This window comes from Psittacula echo, assembly GCF_963264785.1.
Source record: "Psittacula echo genome assembly, chromosome: 7".
NCBI lineage: Eukaryota > Metazoa > Chordata > Aves > Psittaciformes > Psittacidae > Psittacula > Psittacula echo.
In genome coordinates, this window is record NC_137740.1 from 33049026 (window position 1) to 33069778 (window position 20753).

Genomic DNA, 20753 nt, shown 5'->3' on the forward strand with positions numbered 1-20753 from the left:
TTTTTATGATCAGGTCATAAAGCTTCTTTGCTCTGATGTCACAAAGCCCCGTACTTCTTCTCTCCCTCTAACACAACATACAGCCAACCTGGCCTAAAAGTTGGGAAAGAAATGTCACAGCAACATCTCTATCACATAGATTTAATAAATACATTTCAAACTGCAAATATTGCTAAAGATCTGCTACTAACAAATGCAAAACAAACAAACAAAAAACAAACAAAAAACCAAATGACTGCAATATGTTTTTATATTTTTTACGCCCTGACTACAAGCAAAATTAAACTATAAGGAATAATGACAAATTAAGGCTTTATTATTTGTGAAATATGTGGAACACTGGAAATGCTAAAAGAAGTTATTTTTCTTCCTATGCTACCATTGTCTATGAATTAGTTAAGAGGGTATAACCAGATGGGAGAAACTCATCTGATTTTGAATTTATTTCTTTATTGGTGGTCTGATAGGCAGAGACCTGGTAGAGAGAAACAGGAATAAACTTCATCATATCATTCAAATGCTTCTATCTTTCTTTCCCAGGTATTTCATTTTCCAACTGAAAATTAAAGATTCAGTCTGGGATCATAAGTAGTTAAAAGAAAACAAAACAAACAAAGATTAGCCAATTCTTCCTTGTAGTATTGTAAAACTTCAGACTTTTCCAAATATTTATTATCTACAACAGTTTGCAGATATAGGAGACTACTGGACAGCAAATAACAGGCAATCCCACAGAAAATATGGCTACCATCATTTTAAACAGCAAACAAATAATTATGAGTAAGACTTATTTGTTCTCTTTTTATCACAGTCATTAAGCCTTCCATTCCTTATTAGAAATGCCCTTCCATCCTTTATCAGAAATGCAGAGGGTGGAAATCTTTACTCTTGAAAAAATAATTTTATTGCTGTTTCATTTAGAATATTTAATTAATTTTTCTAAGATTAAGGAACAATTATTGTTTTTAAACTTTGATTTAATTACTGTGGTAATATGAAGACTGAATCATCCCTTTGAGTATAGTCTCTTGGCTTCCATAAAACAAAACAAAACAAAACAAACAAACCATAACACAAACACTCAACTTTATCTTCATACTTTATTATTTTTAGTGCACAAACCATTATTAGTGTTAAAGCATCTTTGGCACCATAACTACAGCAAGGAAGTTAAGAGTATACAATTTCACCATTGGTATTTTGCCTAATGCATTACTCTGAACAACTGTAAAATCTTTGTAAGCAGCAAGTTCTTACCAAATGAAGTACCCAATTACCAATTGTTTTTCTGGTTTGTTTGAGTTTTATTGGTTTTTTTTCAGAACTAGTTGAAAACTTCTATTTTGCAAAGCACTTCAACTCACCTCATAGTCTTCTGTTAATACAGTAAAAGTAAACCAACAACATAAACCTGGACATTTCTGTAAACAATTCCTACCAAAATAAACATATTTCTGCTGCTTACTGTTAGACAGCAAAATAAGAAGAGCATACTCATCCAGACAGAAAGCAGGTGGCTTCCTAGATAAGCACAATGCCCTATACCAGAGCTAGGTTACTGTGTCTTCTACTTGAAGATTTTGAGATGCCAGTCACTGTGTTTCTAACAAGAGATGAAATCCTCAGTGGACTGAGCCCATCATTTCCAGTGAATTTCCATACCCTGTCAGCAGTTGCAACACTACGTAGATACTTCTGAAAGATTCCTGGTGTTATATTAACTTGTTACTCTTGATGATTAAACGCAAGGCAGCCAGACAACAATGCAAATTATTAAGCCAGAAGAATAATTAGAAATTTGATTCATTTTGGGAAAAAAGAAAATTTCAAATAAGACTATTAAAGTAGTTAAAACCTCATTTTCACTATGCCCTAATTTCAGTTAATTATAAAAAGACAACAAACTATTTAGAAATATTGAGTTTTGATTTGAGAAAGGAAAACTTTAATAATGGGTGAAGAAAAATCTGAAGGAGCTTCTTTTTGCAAAGAATGACCTGATTAAGAAAAAAAAGGATTTTAATTCACACATAATTTAAAATCTGCCCTTAATGATTTAAGACTAAAAGCTAATGGGAACAAACCTGGGTATATAATATACAATAGTTATACAATTATGACGATACATAAAATGACTAATATGATAACGCTTAGGTTTAATAAGTCAATACAGGATACACTGTCCAATGGCGTCAGTAAATCAACCATACACTATTCAAAATCATTTATTTCTTCTCCCTTACCAACTAACAGCTCTGCAGATGCCACAGCATCACTGACTGCATCTGAAAACATCAGTTACTCTTGCATGAAATTGAACGTTACGAAGAATAGGAAGTTACTGATGATCTTCAAATTTTGAAGCATAATAGAAACGTTTATCTTTATATTTGGCATAATTTAAACATTTATACACTAGTAATTTAAAATGGCTGAAATGCCTCACGGTTACAGGGTTTATAAATGATAACTGAACAACTCAGTAACATTTCAAATGCTGCTTTTTCAGATGTCCTATCTCAGCATTCTGCTCCTATTCTATTCCACAGAATATAGGATTTTAATTTTGTCTATTGCAGTGAGCAATCATGCCTCTATCAGTTTTCCTTCTTTACAACAGATGTGCATATTCAAAGAAAAAATGCTAACTTCCTGAAACAAATACTGAAACAAAACCAACTAACACAGAATGAAAAATCTAGCCAATTATAACTTTTTAGACCATAAATGCACAATAAAACCCCAGAAAACAAGAAAAAATATTTGCTAAAATTAGTCCATCAAACAGAAGCATACTAACAGGGTAAACTGTAATTATTTCTGTCATATATGATCAATTGTAATTTTTTATTTCAAATGAAGATTCCAGATCTAAAGTTAGTAGGTTTTGGTTTGGTTTGTTGGGGTTTTTTTGGGGTTTTTTTAGGATTGTAATAGTCAGTACATTACTTATTTCTTTTTTTGTTTCCCTGAAAAGCCAGATACGGGTCACTGGATAGACTGAGTGCTCCCTCTTCCAATTCTGAATAAGAAATATACACAAGATAAAGTTAATTAAATGAAATGCAGACATTTTTTCTGCAGTTTTTAAGAGGAAGAATCCAAATCAACTATACCAGGTAAGACAAACCAACTAAGTAGTAAAACTAGATGTATGTTTGTCCTTATAATGTCAGTAATTTCCTAAAGTACATGACTACAATTCAGAAAATGTTTTAAAGCTTGGGTTTGGCTCATAACCTGAAACATTTGTGTTTGCTTACTAGGTATGAATTTCTGTACAGAAAAACAAGATGACTATCATGAAATTCTAGATATTTCACATCTGGTCAAAAATAATTTAAAAATACAGCTGTATCTCATCTCCTCCACTTAAAACCCATCTACACTCAGCTGCAGTGCATATGAAATGCCTGAACACAGCCAAGGGTACGGATTCCACAACCAGAAAAAAGAAAACTACACAAAAATCACTTCCAAAAGTCTGAGCTTTGAAGATTGAGATTTTATTTGAACCAAACTCAATTACGCAGATTTAAGTGGAGATGTACTGCAAATTGAGATTACTGCAGCTTTTAAACCCTGACAAATATCTATATACATGATCTTGCTTCATCAGCAATTTTGTTCCTTTTCCCAGGATGCTTAACTCTGCTGAAAGAAGCCCCATTTCAAGTCTGCAATATAGAAAACTCCTATTCACTTGCTCCTGAGGCAGTTTATTTACGAAAGACTGGTACAAAATTAGACAATAAATTAAATCTGAGTACAAGTTCATAATTGGGTTTAATCAAACATCTGTTTCAAGACAACAGAAAATCAATTTTATTTTACTTTTTTCAACAGTCACGTCAGAAATATAAGGGTGATTTTTCTTTCCTGCATCTCCTAGTTTTGCTATAATTGCAATACAAGATTCAATCCAGTTCAAACAGCTGCAGCTGACACCAAGCTAGCAAAAAAAAGGAACAATCCAAATTTCTTAAACTAAACAGCTGACTTTTACACAGAGACAAAAGCCAGGTTTTATCAGGCCATATCCTTATTTAGTCACCCCACATGCTATGAACTAGTAAACAGGCATTTAATTCAGTAAAATGTTTTCTTTTGGTCTGCGCTGACGAGAAAGCAATAGACAGAAATAAGGTGACAATGGACTCTCCTCCTTACCTAAGTAAAACAAAGCATAGAACACAATACCCTAAGGCTATGTACATCCTGACATTAGGAGTCCTTTTGGGTTTAGAAGCAATTTGATATTTCTTTTGCTCTCAGGTAGATCTAAAGAAGAAAACCCACCTCTTCCACCTTCACAGACTCTGCTCTTGCAAGTTTTCTTGAATGAGGCAGATGACTGGTGAAATAATGTGATTATTGTCTGAGAATGTCCCACTAACTTCTCAGGTTAGGAGTACAACCACATATTGGAAGGGCAAGAAATGCAATCTCTTTAGTTTTTTTTAAAGTCGTATTTATTAACAAGCTAAGTGTAACAATCGTGAACCACTGCCTTTCTGTGTGTAACACAGAACATGTACAACAAGGTGTTGTACAAGCTTCCCTCACTGCTTGTCCCATTTGTCTCCGTTATGCTCAGTGGAAGGGGAAAATTTAACAAAATAAAATGACATATCCCAGGTGGGCAGACAATGTGCTCTGCATGCTATTGATTCATGAAAAAAAGGCTGTAGGCAAAACAAGATGACTGCATTGCACGTGTATACACACATACTCACCAATCACTTGACAGATTTCACGCTACAGATCAATTAACTCCTGTTCTTGTAAAAGCTTGCAGCTCTGGGACATGATTTACAGATATGTAACTGGCAATCTCCAATCTTCAGCTGAAGAGTGCAATTAATAAGACTGGTTTATGGACCCTTGAGATGTCCCCTAAGGATGTGAAAAACCAACTTCAGCAGAGCCAGAATTTCAGTACCTGCTGTTTCCTGACTCTAAGACATCCATGTCAACACTGGAGGATACAGTTTACCCTTAAAAATACAAAACACAGTACCAGAATAAATGAAACAACACAATGCATTTATAAGCCAAATCTCAGCTTTCACATTTAAGAAAGACTGCATCTGAGATAATATGTGACTAATGTAAATTTAGGGGGATAGATCTTCTTCCAACATTTTTGACATCCTGGAAGATTCAGCATTTCTATTAGTCAACTAAAAATCAAATCAATGTGCTAGATAAAGGTCTATTTTCAACCACTAAAAAAAAAAACCACAAAACAAAAAAACCAAACAACTTGAGAATCCTTTACGTAGCAAATAGATATTTGCATTACAAAATGACTTGAAAACGTCATAAGCAGATTAAAAAAGAAACACTGATGTACAGGGAACCCATCACTTCCAGATCACTTCTGGCGAGTGCTTAGAGATGTTAGGCTGACACAGATAAAGCTTTAAGGTACAAGATAAAAGGAAAACTGTTCACTTATATGCTGTACACACAGCACTGAAGTAACTAAACCCTCTTTCACCCAGAAACCTGTCCTGAATCTTCTACATGACAGAGGAAGGAGATACACAAATAATAACATCAAGACTCACATTTAGAACTGGTTTATACGTGTTACTAGCACAGTGCCTACAGCATTTTGGATAGAGAGGCAACAGGGTGTTTGAAAGGTCTGCCTTGAAACAAGAAACATCCTCAGGAAGGTGGAAACTTACTCCATGTTTTTAGGTTCCATCCAGTGCAAAGGCAGGCTGGTGCCACCAGCATTCATAACTGACCATGAGTGCAGCAGAAGTGCTTCATGAACAAATTATCATATTCTTCATTTTGTTCATCTTTCTCTCTCAAGCTTACAGTTCCCATCCTTCATTTTTAATAGCTCAGCACGTTCTAATCTTGTTCTTAGGAAAGATTCTTTATGCATAGAAGACTTGGGCTTTTTCCATTTCTTTTGAACACTCTCTTCTACTGTTAGAAATGAGCCAATTAAAACCACAAAGATACTTCCAAGTAATCCTTAAGGCATTTGAGAATTATTGGCAGATTTGAACCCCACAGAGCTCAGGCAGTTCCCATCTGCTCATCTCAAATGAGAGTCTCAGGTAAAAAATGAAACAAGTGATTTGCACAAAGCAAGATAAGGGGACAACCTAAACCTGTGCTGAAAATTCATTATTCAATCAAAAATCCAAACAAGTCCTATTCTATCTTAAACAACCCACAGCTTTAAGTCTTCAGACTACCACTCAGCACCTACATTTAACAGGTGCAAGCTACCACTTTCTTCTTTCACACAAAAAAGAAGCCTACCTCTCTACATGTAAACATCAAAACATTTAGTGGTAGTCATGTATTGTTAGAGCAGATACCATGTCTTAGCAAACACCAAACACACATCCCTCCAAAGCAAAAGCCAGGTAATTGTATGTCTTACATAACCAATTTGCTGAAATAAAGAATTACTTTCATTTTAATACAAAATATTTACACCTTTTGCAGATGATTAGGTTATTTCACAGTTTATTATAAAATATCTTCTGTTATCATCAACTGAAAGTTAACAGTTTTCTGGTGTGGTGGAGGCTTGAGAGTAGTAACTGCAGTGATACAACAACAGGAATTTTAAGTTGCTGCATTATGGCTTCAGTACAAATCTGATCTGCCAGCCAGAAACAATATATAAAAAAAATTGGAGTATATAAAAAATCAGAGCTTGCATTTTTCAAGGTATTTAGCTTCCCTTTGTCACCAAAATGAATGGCTCAATACATAAATGGCAGAACTTTTCAGGAGTACAAGGCCCAAATTGAATGTCTAAAGGATAACAGCAGAGGAGCAAAAAATCAAGGCAGGTCTGGGTTCTCAAACTGTTGGAAGGTTTTAGAAAGAGAACCAGGAATTTCAATGATATTTTTTTCCCCTGTGAAAATGTATACATTTAACACCATTTATTTCTTCTTCCCAGAAAATGAAAGACAAAAAAGTATTACTCAAGTAGCACTAGGGCTCTTTGGAGAAGACAAAATTGGAGATGGTGAGGTGTTTCTAATTTTACAGGAGGGCTCTGCAGTCAGATAGAGATGCTACCTTAGTCCTGGCTCCAAAAAGAGAATTCAGATGCATGTTTTGATTTAAATTTTTAGTCTTATAAGAAAATATTTAAGTCAGAACTTGCTATAGAAAACCTTCAGAAACCACATCATTGCACTGTGCCCTTGAAATGACCACAGCCGTCTTCCTCACCAAGGTTCATTCCAACAAAACACTTCACACTCACACAACACATTTTATCTCTGTGTGTTCTTAATAGGATTCTGTTTACCTGCTGGAGTGCAACCTGTCAGTTTGGCCACTTCAAACGCCTGCAAGCCTCTATGATATTTTTCCTACCCCTTTTGTTCAAGGCTAGACAGACTAAAGTCAGCCAGAAAGGTTCAAGCATCAATAGGCCACTGGCAGATACTCTTACAAGGGAGCAATTTCCTGCCGAAGAGTTGGCAACAGGTACTACAAGCTGCCTCTCTGAAGTCGTCTTTGTCCTACTTTGCTTAGTTTATTTATTCAATAAGAGGTCACAGCATCGCTGCAATGTGCAAAAAGTTTGAGAAACTTGAGATGCTGCTTGGTATCAGCACTCACCACAGGGTGCAGGAAGATAAAAAGATGAGACTCTAAGTAAAACTAACAAGCAAAAAGGGATATAGGTGTATCTAGGGGGAAAAGTGTGGTATTTCTCAAGGATGTTCTGGGAGTTTCCTTTAGAGCACAGCACAGTCCACCCCTATGCTATAGCTTCCTTTTAATGTAGATGCATCAACATAGTATTTGGCACTAAAATTAGGTTCACTGTATCTTCGTATTGAGCCAACTAAAACTGCACTAATTTGACACAATACTTGGGACCACAAAAACTACCTTCTTGCTTTACACAGTGTAGACTTTCAGAGAGAAAAAAACAGCACTTTTTGATCTCACAGGCACCTACTCAGGAGTCAGAGTCTCCATCAGTCTTTGCCATCACTGAGAGCTGCTCTCAGTCATCCTCCCAAGGGCCAGTTATTTGGAGCTCTCTAAGCCATTTTTCTCTATGTAGCTTCACTTCTCCTGGATAGGAACAACTATCTTTCCTCCATTTAAATCAGGAGGAGAGCATCAAGTAGCATCTCCTCAAAGAGCATTTTGGATGGGGAAAAGAAAAGGGCCTTTATCCTACTCTGCCTATAGGGATCCTTGTACTGAAATTTTAATAAGAGTATAGCCTGTGTTTCCATTCACCTAAAATGATTGGTTTTGGGGATCACCTAAGGTCTCCCTCTTCTTCCACCTACAATCAAACATCTTGACATGCCATGAAACAACACATTTGGCTCTAGGCCTTATTATGATTAGAAAAGTAGTCTGCATTTCAAATGCTGCCCTCATTACACACTGCTGTGAAATTCAAACACGTTAAAAAGGTCTTCCTCCTACTCTGCAACATCTCAATAAGAGCTCACTGTGCTGAAGAGTAATAACTTTGCTGCTGATATCATACCACACCAGAATTTCAGTGTTACTATTTTAAGCCAGACTTCTTTTTTTTTCTTTTTTTTTTTTTTTTCTTTCACTAACAGTCATTGTCTAACAGCCCAGATTTAAGGCAAGAAGTACAGAAATAAGGTTCCATCCTTTGTCTCATCTGGCCTTTGAAATTACAATTTTTCCACAACAGAAAAGAGTCAACTGAACTGAAGTTTTAAATGTACCCATAAGACAAGAAACATACTGTATACAATATCCCATGGTGAGACAGGGTCTCTGACAGAATTAGGATTTGCTTTCTTGCATCTCAAATGCAAGTTTCTCTGGAGAGAGCTAAAAAAAAAAATGGCAAGAAACAAAAAAATTCTTCAGCAATATAATATTTTTAGAATATAAACAAACCAAAATATTCTCATTTGCATATGGTACATCTTCATCTCATGTGACATTTGTTATTTTTATCGTATATGACAATGCTACTCACAAATTAAATAACCAAAAAAAAGCAGACAACATTTCTGATGCCAGATGCTGAAGATCAATAGCTATTTCCCAAAGTTTATGGCATAATTAAAATTTGTAACAGGAATAATTTTCCTTTCAACCCCTCAGGCTAAACCTAGAATTATTGACTAAGTCAAAGTTATGACGGGTAGCATTTTTATTATGTTTATGGATATATAAAGGATTTTATAGTTTTTACATGTAACCTGGTAAGTATAGAAACAGTAAATAGGAAAAAAATTCTCTACATCAGCAAAGCAACAGTTACAAACGTTTTGTTGTTTAGGTATGTAGAGGACATGAGTTTACATAATTATGTGCTAGTTAACCATCAACTACTCTGCATTTTATAGGTAGACGACCAGAATGCCCATGAATTAACAGAGAACTGAATTTACAGTCCTTTAGAGATGTCAGAGCCTTTGTTACACAGAGGCAACATCCTAGGGATGTCATGCAACGTATCAGAGCCATCAACACCGCCAGGAGCTGGAGTAATATGGTATCTGTAACTTAATTTAATGGCATATTGGAATATCTTTGTATATATAATTCAAACTGTCCACCTATACTTTCTTTCAACCAAGGCATACTGAGAAGAGACATGAAGAGAAAAAGCAGAGCAAACAAGAGGAGAGCGCAGTTGATCAAGGACATCTAAGCATCGCCTCTATGAGGAGAGAGAAAAGACTATTCTGCTGCACAACCACCATTGCCATGATTTGGGTTTATTGTAACTCTCAAACTTTCAGGTCAAATACACTCAGTTTAGAAGTGAAAAGATGCTTATTTGTTTCCTGTCAGCCCTAAAAACTCAGCCTTCGGAAACAGAAGTCAAATACATTATTTCTTGCTCATATGTCTCAATCAATGCTAATAACAACAAAGGCCAAATTAGACTCTCTGATACCAGCGCAACCCCATTACTTTGTGTTTTCACAAATAAAATATAACTAAAAAGCTGGTAAACACTTCTGATGATGAAGCACAAGAACAAATACAGTCTGAGTCAGCCCTTCTTTGCAGCTCTAGCAGGAATAAAATGTGGTAAACTTAATTGTGTTATGAAGGCATATAAAATCTGAGCTTACACAGACAGCAGAAATGCCACTTTCATACTAGCACTATTTGAAGAAAAAGATGAATGTATATACAAATTGACAAAGCCAGCTATTATAAAACTATGCCTAACACTATAGATTCACAGCAACATTCAGGTTAAAAAACCTCAGCTCTGTTCCCTATGACTGTTTCCACAGGGACAGATTTAGTTAGCTTTAGGTTATGCTTTTTATTTTCCTGAATGCTAAGAAGGGCTTCAGTATATAACCAAAATATAACTGGAAGCATGAAACTGGAAAAAGGCAGAAGCAGCAGCAGTAAGAGTCTGCAAGAATGGACCCCCAGCACCAATGCAGGTCCAAAGGTACCCTGCGGCTCTGCACCAGTTGAAATACCATCCTGAGGCAGATGTGACTGTAGAGACAATGGACTTGGAAGAAACAAAAGTTTAAAAATTCAGCAAAAAGCTCCAGCACTCCTACATAGAACATGCACATCTTTCTTGAGAGGGAAGAGAATGAAAAAGTCTCCTTGAAGCTAACCATTCGTTTCTAATGGTTTCTAATTACTTTACTGGTGTAGATCAAGTAAATCTTTTCTGCTTCTCTGACAGATGACTAAATGCAAAAGGAAGAGACTTTCAGTTATTGTTCCCAGTTCTATATATTCCAAAACTATGAGATTCCTAAAAATTATCACAACTATGATATAGACATTAAAACCAGCCAAATCACATCCTTACAGAGGCTTTGGTTTGGTTTTTTTTTCCTCTGAAATAATGAGAGCTAGAACATACCAAAACAGGTATTGAAATCACAATGTTTCTGGCAAACGTGTGCCCTTCTTTAGCAAATCAGGCAATATTTTGTTCTGTAAGTGTGAACATGTCCACACTTCCCCAGGGTTGCACATCTTTCTGTATAATTAAAAATTAATCTTAGGATATGAAGATCTGAAGTCACAGAAAAGTAATTAAACTTGTTGCATTCTACAATCCTCGTACTTAAGACATATATTCAGCTACGTTTGCTGCTGTATAAATCAACAGATCACCAATATAATCTTTTGGAGTAACATGCTTCCAGAAGAACACCCAAAATACCCCAAAATTGGCTGAATATTTTCATAGTCATCTCATAGAGATAGCATAAGCTTCATTTCCTTCTTAAATAAGGTTCAAATGTCCAAAATCCCCCAACTTTGTACACATGCTAAATTTTAACTACTTGTCATGTATATGGACACTTGCAATATCTGTTGAAACCTGTATGATAATAACAACATCACTAAGAAAGCACAAAAGTCTTCACATAGTGCACTTAATCTCTTTTCAAGGCATGTGCAAATGACGTGACATTAACATTTCCCGTGTCTATCAGACAGAGAATCACCCCAAACCACTAGGAATTAGCAGAAGAAATAAGAAAACCATTTGAAACAGATCTCCAATGACCTGTTTCAAAGTTTTCAAACCTCAATACATACTACATAGGAGAGCATTACTGTACAGGTATTGTGCCAGTACTCTTTTTTTGCCCAGCTGTCCTAAGTCACTGATGTTTCTCGTATTGGCATGAAACCAACTTAAGTACCCATGACAGTGGCATAGAAAAAACGACCCGAGAGCAAAAGCTACCCACATGTAATAATTAAAAAGTAGAAACTTTCCCAGTGAAGTCTACTTTATCCTACTTTTTCATCATGACTTAAAGCATACTATACTACAATGTAACATCACTACATTTAGTCAGACAATGTCCGTAACTCCAATGGAATAGTAGGAATATCGTGAGTATGAAGCGACTAATCAAGAGACCAGACCCTGGGGGGAAAAAAAACAAAAACAAAAACAAAAACAAAAACAACAACAACAACAACAACAAAAACCACAAAGAAATACACACATTTAGGGGGAAAAAAAAAAATCTGAATACCTTGATCACAGTGATATTGCAGTGAAGAAAACACCTTGCTTGCCTTTAGAAAGAACATCTCAATAAGCCACAGCAAGACAGAATGCTTTTTAAGATACTGTCCTAGGATTATACCACCTTATTTGTGATGGAGATCAGTGAAGATGCTGTTTTTCAAGCAGAGGAAAAAGACAAATAAAATAAAGCCCCTCACCACCGCCACCTTTTCCAACAGGACCATGGAATGCAACCCCTGTATTCCATTCCAGCCACTGCCAGAAAACTTCCAGTACTTGAAGGAGAAGGAAAAAGAGACCTTGTCAGGACCTGCTACGAATGCAAAGTACTCTTAAGATTATGAACTAGTGTCATACCTGCAGAAGTAGTTTACATAAACTTTGGTTTCTTTTGCCTGAACTGCTGAAACCACATTGATACTCCTTCTGTGTCAACCTCAGTTCTTTACTTTTTTCCAGTAAGTGATACACTTTCATGGAAAAAGAGGTATGGGAGCAGCCAAAATAAACATAACACCACACACACTGAAGAATGATGTACTGGGGGAAAAACCAACAACTTCCCTTGGATTGCTTCCCTGAGTGGCAAACACTGAATCTGATAGACCCTCCTGCTGACAAGAGCTTATTTGTACATTTGGTAGAATTTCAAAGCTTAAAGTAGCTTTATGATCAAGATTGTGAGCAAAAGTTTTCGGACTCCTTGCAAACATCATCCTTTTACTAGATATCCACTATATTTTCAATTTCAGTTCCATTTATTACAGCAAGATGTTGCTATCTTGTTTCATTTTCAAGCATATATATTAGGATGCAATCATCTGCAACATACCTCCAAGAACTGGAAAAGACTGTAACAGCAAAACAACAATAATATGAAGCAGACTGGGAGCAGGGCTTGACACCTAGTTCTGCAGTGGATTCTCACCAGTGGAAAGATTCACTGTTATCATGCTTCAGTTTATGCAGTTTTCTCAGTTTCAATAGGCTTATGTTACTGAGGATATTTCTGTAGAACTGAAACCCCAAATCCTTATTCATGAGCACACATAAACTTGGAAATGAAAGATTTTTCTTTTTTTTAAAAAAAAGGTATATCTGTGATAAAAGAGTTAAAAGCACCCTGAAAATGTTCAAATAACTTCAGCTGAAGTCAAAAGAGTGCTTTGTGCTGATCCAGCTGCTGATGGCTCTGCGGGACTATTTGAATCTCATATTCTTCACAGCACCAGGATAGTGATCAGAACATACTTCTCCAACTCTCTAGATTCACCATTTTGAAATGAAAGTCAAAAATCTACAGGAGGCAGCAATAAAATGAATTATTTTAAATTACCTATTGTTACTGTACCTGGTTGGGGAATAGTCAATTTGTGTAAGAAATGAGGAAACCCTCACTATTATCATTCAAAAAGAGTCAAGAAGGGACCCAAAGGTGTTCTGCTAACACCAAAGGGGGGGGGGGCGAGTGTGCAATTCTGAGAAATGAGGTCATCAAACACAATGGGGGAGGAAGCGTTTTTACAATGGTCCTTCAGAGCTACCACATCTTGTTAGAGAACCCCACAGCTAATAACTGCAGCTGATTACAGCATTCATGAGCATTATTCAGAGTCCTGCTCAAAAAAAAAACCCAGAAAAACCTGAAAGAAAACCATTTTTCAGAGCCCAGCAAGCAGTGCAGACCTGGTGGCCAAGAAGCCCTCTCATTACAAAAAGGGGAACTTGAGACTGAAAAGACAACATTTAAAATTTGCTTTCTAAGACACTCCCTTTTTAATTCCCACTGCCCCCCCCAATGCAAGCATGTCATGTTCTTCATGTAGGCTTTTGATATTTTCCTATCACCTTTCTCACCAAAAACTAGTAGTTGTTTCTTTTAGACCCAGTCTGTAAATGTTTCATGAGATTACATATATATTGATCTAAAAATCAACATCGGAACACAAGAACAAACCCTAAGGAACACACGCTTCAGAGGTGATCCAAAGCCCAAATTAATTACGGAAGGGAGCTGAACTTGCTGGAAATTATTTTAAGAATTATTATGCTTATTTAATCATACATTTATATTACTGATATATATAATTAAACCATTTATAGAAATGCCTTAGATATGCTAATAAACAGCACATAAGGGAGCACTGACAAAAAACCAACAAATTTTTCAAGATGGTATATTAGTAACGGTCATACAACTCCTCTCATTCTTGTTCACTTACCGCACCTCCTGAGAACTGAAAGAACAAGCTGCTTTAACCTGAGCTTATCAATTCAACTCCGCCCTCTGTGGGCCAGAGGCAAGCATGGATTACACACACTTAGCACGTGAGCAAAACTACTATGATCACCTAACACCACATTACAGTGTAAAATCAATTACAACTTATATACAGTGTCATAAAACTAATATTTACATTAATTGCATCTTGCAGGGCAGTAAACAGCACTTAGTTCACAGCAAGATTGAAAATAACAACTCATGTGAAGGAATAGCTCTTGAATCTAAAAGCAAAAACCACAGCAACAAAGCAAAAAACCCAAACCACCACAAAACCACAAGGTATTCTCAGTTAGTTGCAGTGCATTTTTGAAGGGCTGTAAGTGCGCTTGACTGAATGAGGAATCAATTTATGGCTGGCAGTCAAAGCCCCATTGTTCTGGGCTTTGCTCTTTTCAGTTGTCACACCCAGGCTGCAAGCCTCCGCAGAAATGGAAGTCTGGAGCATTTACAGAAATAGCAGAATAACAACAGAATCAAGAGCTAATTTATTCTCTGTGCTTACTGTAGTCGGTGCAAAACAAAAATGCTGTAACAGCAGAGTGACCTTACATTTTCTGATTGACCAGATGGTGAGAATTACTGACTTATGTAAGCCTCAAGCCTTCTTCACCATCTGACGGCTGTTTGGTAAAATCAAATAAAGGCCTCTGTCATAGTCTTTAGCACACAAACCCAATCATCACAAAACCATTAGAAGAAAATGCTGCAGGGAAGAGCAACGAGTGAACAGGACTAAAACCTCTGGATCCTCAGAAAGAGAGGGTTTTTTTTCCACAGCAGAACTGAGACACGGGTATAGCACACACAGCAAGTAGGTTTGGGCACCTGCTGCCCAGGTGGTATCTCTTTTGCTAATGAATAAGTGAAGTCAGCCTCCAGGGCTGTCAATCTGGCACCTTTAGTAATTCATACAAGTGCAAAGTTCTCTACAAATAAATAAAATGAAAAGAAATGCAAGTTGTCTCACTGGCAGTGATTTTGACAGGTATCTTGAGTTATGTTAATTTTTCCACCTTTTTTCCTTAAAAAAATAACAGTTGAATCCCCAGTTATTTTGGACAGTTTCTAAAAACAAGCACACATGGAAATAACCCAGTACATCAGATTGATGGCAACAGAAAAAAAATTACACTGGGGGTTTATGTGTGTGTTTGCATGTGTGTACACACACAACATTTTTATTTACTCTGCAGAAATAATTCTTGTCCCATTTCCACTAATGCAAATCAACAGCAATCTCTTTGACTAAGCTAACTTAAGCTAATGAAGAAAAGGCACAAATTAAGTCAGAATCACAATCGTGGTTACCAAATGACCTGTATAAAATACAATGGGCCTGAAAACATTTCACATCACTTTTATCAATATAATTATATTAGCAGCAATGAAATAGCTCCCCATGAAAACTAAGATAAGAATTAGGCTGGATATATTTCTGAACCACATACCCCTGTTACCTCAAGTCACATCCTGAATGAAGAAAGAAACAATACCAATTCTTTCATTACCATCCCAGAAACGGTGTTCAGACCCAGGCACTACTGAACATTACTGCTGATTTTTCAAAATTAAAATCTGGATGAAAATCTAATTTGCTATTGTATGTTTGCTGCAGTATGTACGTACCTACTGACACACACCAAAAAAAGAAGGAAAAAAAGCAGTGAAATAAAAGTTTGTGGTGAACAAAATCTTCTCAGTCTTCTCTGGCATTTTACGGAGTTATTCCCAACTAACATAGGTCCAACATGTATTTGAATCCCAGTATAACATGCATGCATGTACATAAAGAATAACTTCAAGGGAAAAAATAGTACCATATCTTCTCATTGATTATAAAAGTTACCAAATTAGTTCTTGGAAAATCATTTGCAAATTTTACAATAGTCTGTGGTTTCTTGCAAAACACAAAGCAGATACTAAGCTTTACTCCTTGCTGGTATGCAAAGCATGAGAAAGAGGCCAGGAAGAAACTGGTAAAGTCAAGCAAAAGAAAAGCATAGGTTGTATGCCAGGGTTAAAAAACCACTGAATGTTAAGAAGATAAAATAATGGAGTAATTCCTCAGGAAGATAATATTTCCTGGGACATTAAAACTGTCTGTTGAAAGAAAAAGAGCTACTGGGAAAACATTCTTTCTAAAACCAAAACTTGACGCTAATGTTGCAAAAGAAGGACCAATAAAGATTTATGAACTGTTGTGCTCAGGCTCCTACTGAAAATTTAAAACACCTAGGACAAAATACTCTCTTCAAACAGTTAGTCACACAAGTGCTTACAAGGGTTGTTTTGCATGCATGTGTTGGTGCTACATTAGCACAGCCCACAGGAGGAGAAAAAAATAAAAAAAAAAAAAACAAGAAAGAGAAAAGGCAACAACCTGAAATAAGCCAAGAATGCAAACCAGAAAGAATATCCTTAGTCTTTATGCATCTGTCATGCCCTGCTCACATGCAACAGGTACTCAGTTTGTGCAAAGCAGTTGTGCAAAGCATTTCCTATCCAAAAAGTATTTGCAGAAAACTGAACTAAGCTACAGAACAGTAACCTCTACATCCACAGGTCACCTTCAGTTTAAAGCAACTTTTGTTGACAATACGGAGCCAAATGCTTACGCAATCTTATCAGACCTTCCCTATTCTCCTAAATTTATGCAGGGTTTTTTTAAGAGCAGCATGTTGCAGAGATGAGGATTTCCTGCTTTCTCCAAAACACATGCAAAAACACATCCCCTCGTGCAGACATGCAGCACACGCTGCAACAGCCAACAGCTAAACAAGCTCCCACATGAGAGACTAACAATGCCTCAAACCTCCACAAAGGACAGCATTTCACAGGTTGCATGTGCTTACCTTGTTGGGATGGACTTGGTACACTAGATTCATTCTCTTCCATTTCGAAAAAACAATAAACTCCCCTGTAAGGAGCCAAGCCGTGTTACCAAGTTGACCTGGCTGCTGTGCAAGTTGTGACCTCCTGACTTCCAACTGTAGCACAGTAACCATATACCCGACTTTCTTCTGTGAATAATTAGTATCCTGCTTCCTGAGCTACCTGGACTTGCCTGACCTGTTTCTCTAGAAACTGACATCATATCCTTTGATCTCCTTTGATTAACATGTGCTTCAGGCAAGGCAGCTTTGTCTCCTCTTGGACTTTCTCAATTACTTGCTCCCCACCCTTTCTTTTCACTTTCACACAGACAACAATCTGAAGAGTATTTCTCTTCCGCAGCAGGTGTTTTAGTCAAGATGCCAAAGCCTGCAGAAAGTTTGCAACTGGTTTTAAAGATCCTTTGAATTTACATTTCATATGAAAACTAAATGATAACCATCACACCAATCTCTGTGGGATGGGAACTTGGCAGCCACAGCTCTCCACCATGGAGGATGATCGCACAGATGCAGTGCCCCTTGGCAAAAGCTTTGCAAAGAACCCAAAACCTAAAAATCAGAACCATCCTTCCTCTGTCTTTCATGAAGATTACCTCTAAGGAAAATGCTTTACTTGAACACTGTAATTTTGAGATTGTTTTAACTCTGTAACAGAAAGGGCTTCTAAACAAAAGGTTAGTTTGCTTTTCTTCCCCTCCTTCTCCATCACAAGGACACAAACTTTTACTATAAACTTATCCAGCCAAACTTCAAGCTGAGTTCTAAGAAAATATTTGCTCTTTTCTACTGTGGAAATCAAATAACAGGTGTCTGATACATTTGTGATCAATATGTTGAACAAGTACACCTGTCTCTGCCTACAAAGTTAGCTTTATTTTAACATTTACATTTGCAACTGCCAATGGCAAAAATCAAAGAAAAGCCACAGCACTATTTTCAAGGAACAAACAGCGAGAAATTAAAAGAGGTAAGTAGCTCTCACAATGTTAACCTCTGTCTGGATTACACTCAAAATGGTCTAATCAATGGTGCTAGGCATTTTTTTAATCCAGCGGAAAATAAGTTTATTTTAAAAACTAAACTTTATTGTCTTGTTCTTCCCTATTTAAAGTCCTGAAATAATTCTTTATTAAAACAGCAACATGGTGAGAGGGAGGAAGTGAAGAGGCTTTTTCAAGGTAATTCAGGCTATGTAAAGCATACCTTTAAAGTAGAATTTCTGAAACAAAATATGCTAACTCAAACAAAAATATTATTTAAGAATACCCCCACACTCCTGTCATGGTTTAAGCCCAGCCTGTCAATTCAGCCACGCAGCCCTCGCTCACTCCCCCCTTCTCTTCCTCCCCCTGCTCCCAGAGGGATAGGGAGGAGAATCGAAAGAATGTAACTCCCACGGATTGAGATAAAAACAGTCCAGTAACTAAGGTATAACACAAATCACTACTGCTGCTACCAATAATAATAATAATGACAAGGGAAATAACAAGGGAAGAGAATACAACCGCTCACCGCCTGCCGACCGATACCCAGCCCAACCCCGGCAGTGATCTAGCCCTTCTGGGTAACTGCCTCCCATTCTACATCCTGGGCATGACAGGCTGTGGTATGGAATACCTCTTCAGTTAGTTTGGGTCAGATGTCCTGTCTCTGCTTCCTCCTGGCTTCCCCTCCTCCCTGGCAGAGCATGAGACTCACAAAGTCCTTGGTCAGACTAAACATTACTTAGCAACAACTAAAAACATTGGTGTTATCAGTGCTGTTCCCAGGCTGAAAGTCAAAACCACAGCACTGCACCAGCTACTAAGAAGGAGAAAAATGACTGCTCCTGTTGAACCCAGGACAGCATCCACCCTTTATTTCATACCATTCACCTCATGTTCAGATTCCACATTTTCAATATACTATCACTCAGATATATATATATATACACATATATATACATCCACAGAGAGAGAGAGAGAGAGAGATCATTCCTTAGTGCATGGACCAATCCCTATAAAGCTGCTGAGTCCATTCAGTCCATGATGTCAGGCTCCATCTCTTGTAACAGTCTTTCAGAGCAGGAGAGGTTGTGTGCAGTGTTGGATCGTTGCCTGCTGATGCTGATCGTTCCTTTACCGCAAAACTCATTTGGTTTCATCAAAGTTCATTCTTTGTTGGGATGAGAGTCAAGCAGGAATAACCCAGACTGTCTTCCCCAGCAAACCCTTTATGTACACCACAGGAACTTTGTCCCCTTCTACAGTACATAAAAGTTCTGACTGGGCTGGGCCAGCCCTGTTGGCAGACCCTCTGGTGTTGACCAACCAGGTGGCCTTTGGTAAGTGTGTATCCCAATGCTTGAAAGTTCCCCCACCCATTGCTCTCAGTGTAGTTTTTAACAGCCCATTGTACTGTTCAATCTTCCTAGAGGCTGGTGCATGGTAGGCGATGTGATATATCCACTCAATGCCATGCTCTTTGGCCCAAATGTCTATAAGGCTGTTCCGGAAATGAATCCCATTGTCTGACTCAGTTCTCTCTGGGGTGCCATGTCGCCACAAAATCTGTTTCTCAAGGCCCAGGATAGTGTTGGGGGCAGTGGCATGGGGCACAGCGTATGTTTCCAGCCATCCGGTGGTTGCTTCCACCATGGTAAGCACATGGGCGCTTGCCTTGGTGGGTCAGTGGGAGTGTGATATAATCAATCTGCCAGGCCTCCCCATATTTATACTTCAGCCATCATCCTCCATACCAAAGAGGCTTTAACCATTTGGCTTGTTTAATTGCAGCACATTTCACACTCATGAATAACCTGGGCAATAGTGTCCATTGTTAAGTCCACCCCTCGATCACGGGCCCATCTATATGTTGCATCTCTGTCCTGATGGCCTGAAGTGTCATGGGCCCACCGGGCCAAAAATAATTCACCCTTATGTTGCCAGTCTAAGTCCATCTGAGCCATTTCAGTCTTAGCAGCTTTATCCATGTGTTGGTTGTTCTGGTGTTCCTCAGTGGCCCGACTCTTGGGTACATGGGCGTCTACATGGCGTACCTTCACCACCAGGTTCTGCACCCGGGCAGCGATATCTTGCCACAGTGCAGCAGCCCAGATGGGTTTACCTCTGCGTTGCCAGTTGCTCTGCTTCCACTGCTGCAACCACCCCCACAGGGCATTTGCCACCATCCATGAGTCAGTATAGAGATAAAGTACTGGCCACTTTTCTCGTTCAGCAATGTCCAGGGCCAGCTGGATGGCTTTCACCTTGGCAAACTGACTCGATTCACCCTCTCCTTCAGCAGTTTCTGCAACTTGTCGTTGAGGACTCCATACAGCTGCCTTCCATCTCCGATGCTTTCCCACAATACGGCAGGACCCATCAGTAAACAAGGCATACTGCTTTTCACTTTCTGACAGTTTATTATATGGTGGGGCCTCTTCAGCATGCATCACCTCCTCCTCTGGTGACATTCCAAAATCTTTGCCCTCTGGCCAGTCCATGATGACTTCTAGAATTCCTGGACGACTGGGATTTCCTGTTCGAGCTTGTTGTGTAATTAGTGCAGCCAACTTACTCCATTTAGCACCGGTTGC

General features: G+C 37.9%; 1 protein-coding gene across 1 annotated transcript in view; it reads right to left on the bottom strand.

The window, feature by feature from the left end:
- The window catches only part of NAALADL2 (N-acetylated alpha-linked acidic dipeptidase like 2), a gene marked incomplete at its 3' end in the record, with an annotated part of 390135 nt that extends 372834 nt beyond the window's left edge, over positions 1-17301 (bottom strand). The window contains exon 1 of the mRNA XM_080624368.1: positions 17135-17301. Coding sequence (XP_080480494.1) covers positions 17135-17177 — 43 coding nt within the window. The 5' untranslated portion in view covers positions 17178-17301. The remainder of the gene's footprint in view (positions 1-17134) is intronic.
- Positions 17302-20753: the final 3452 nt, after the last annotated feature.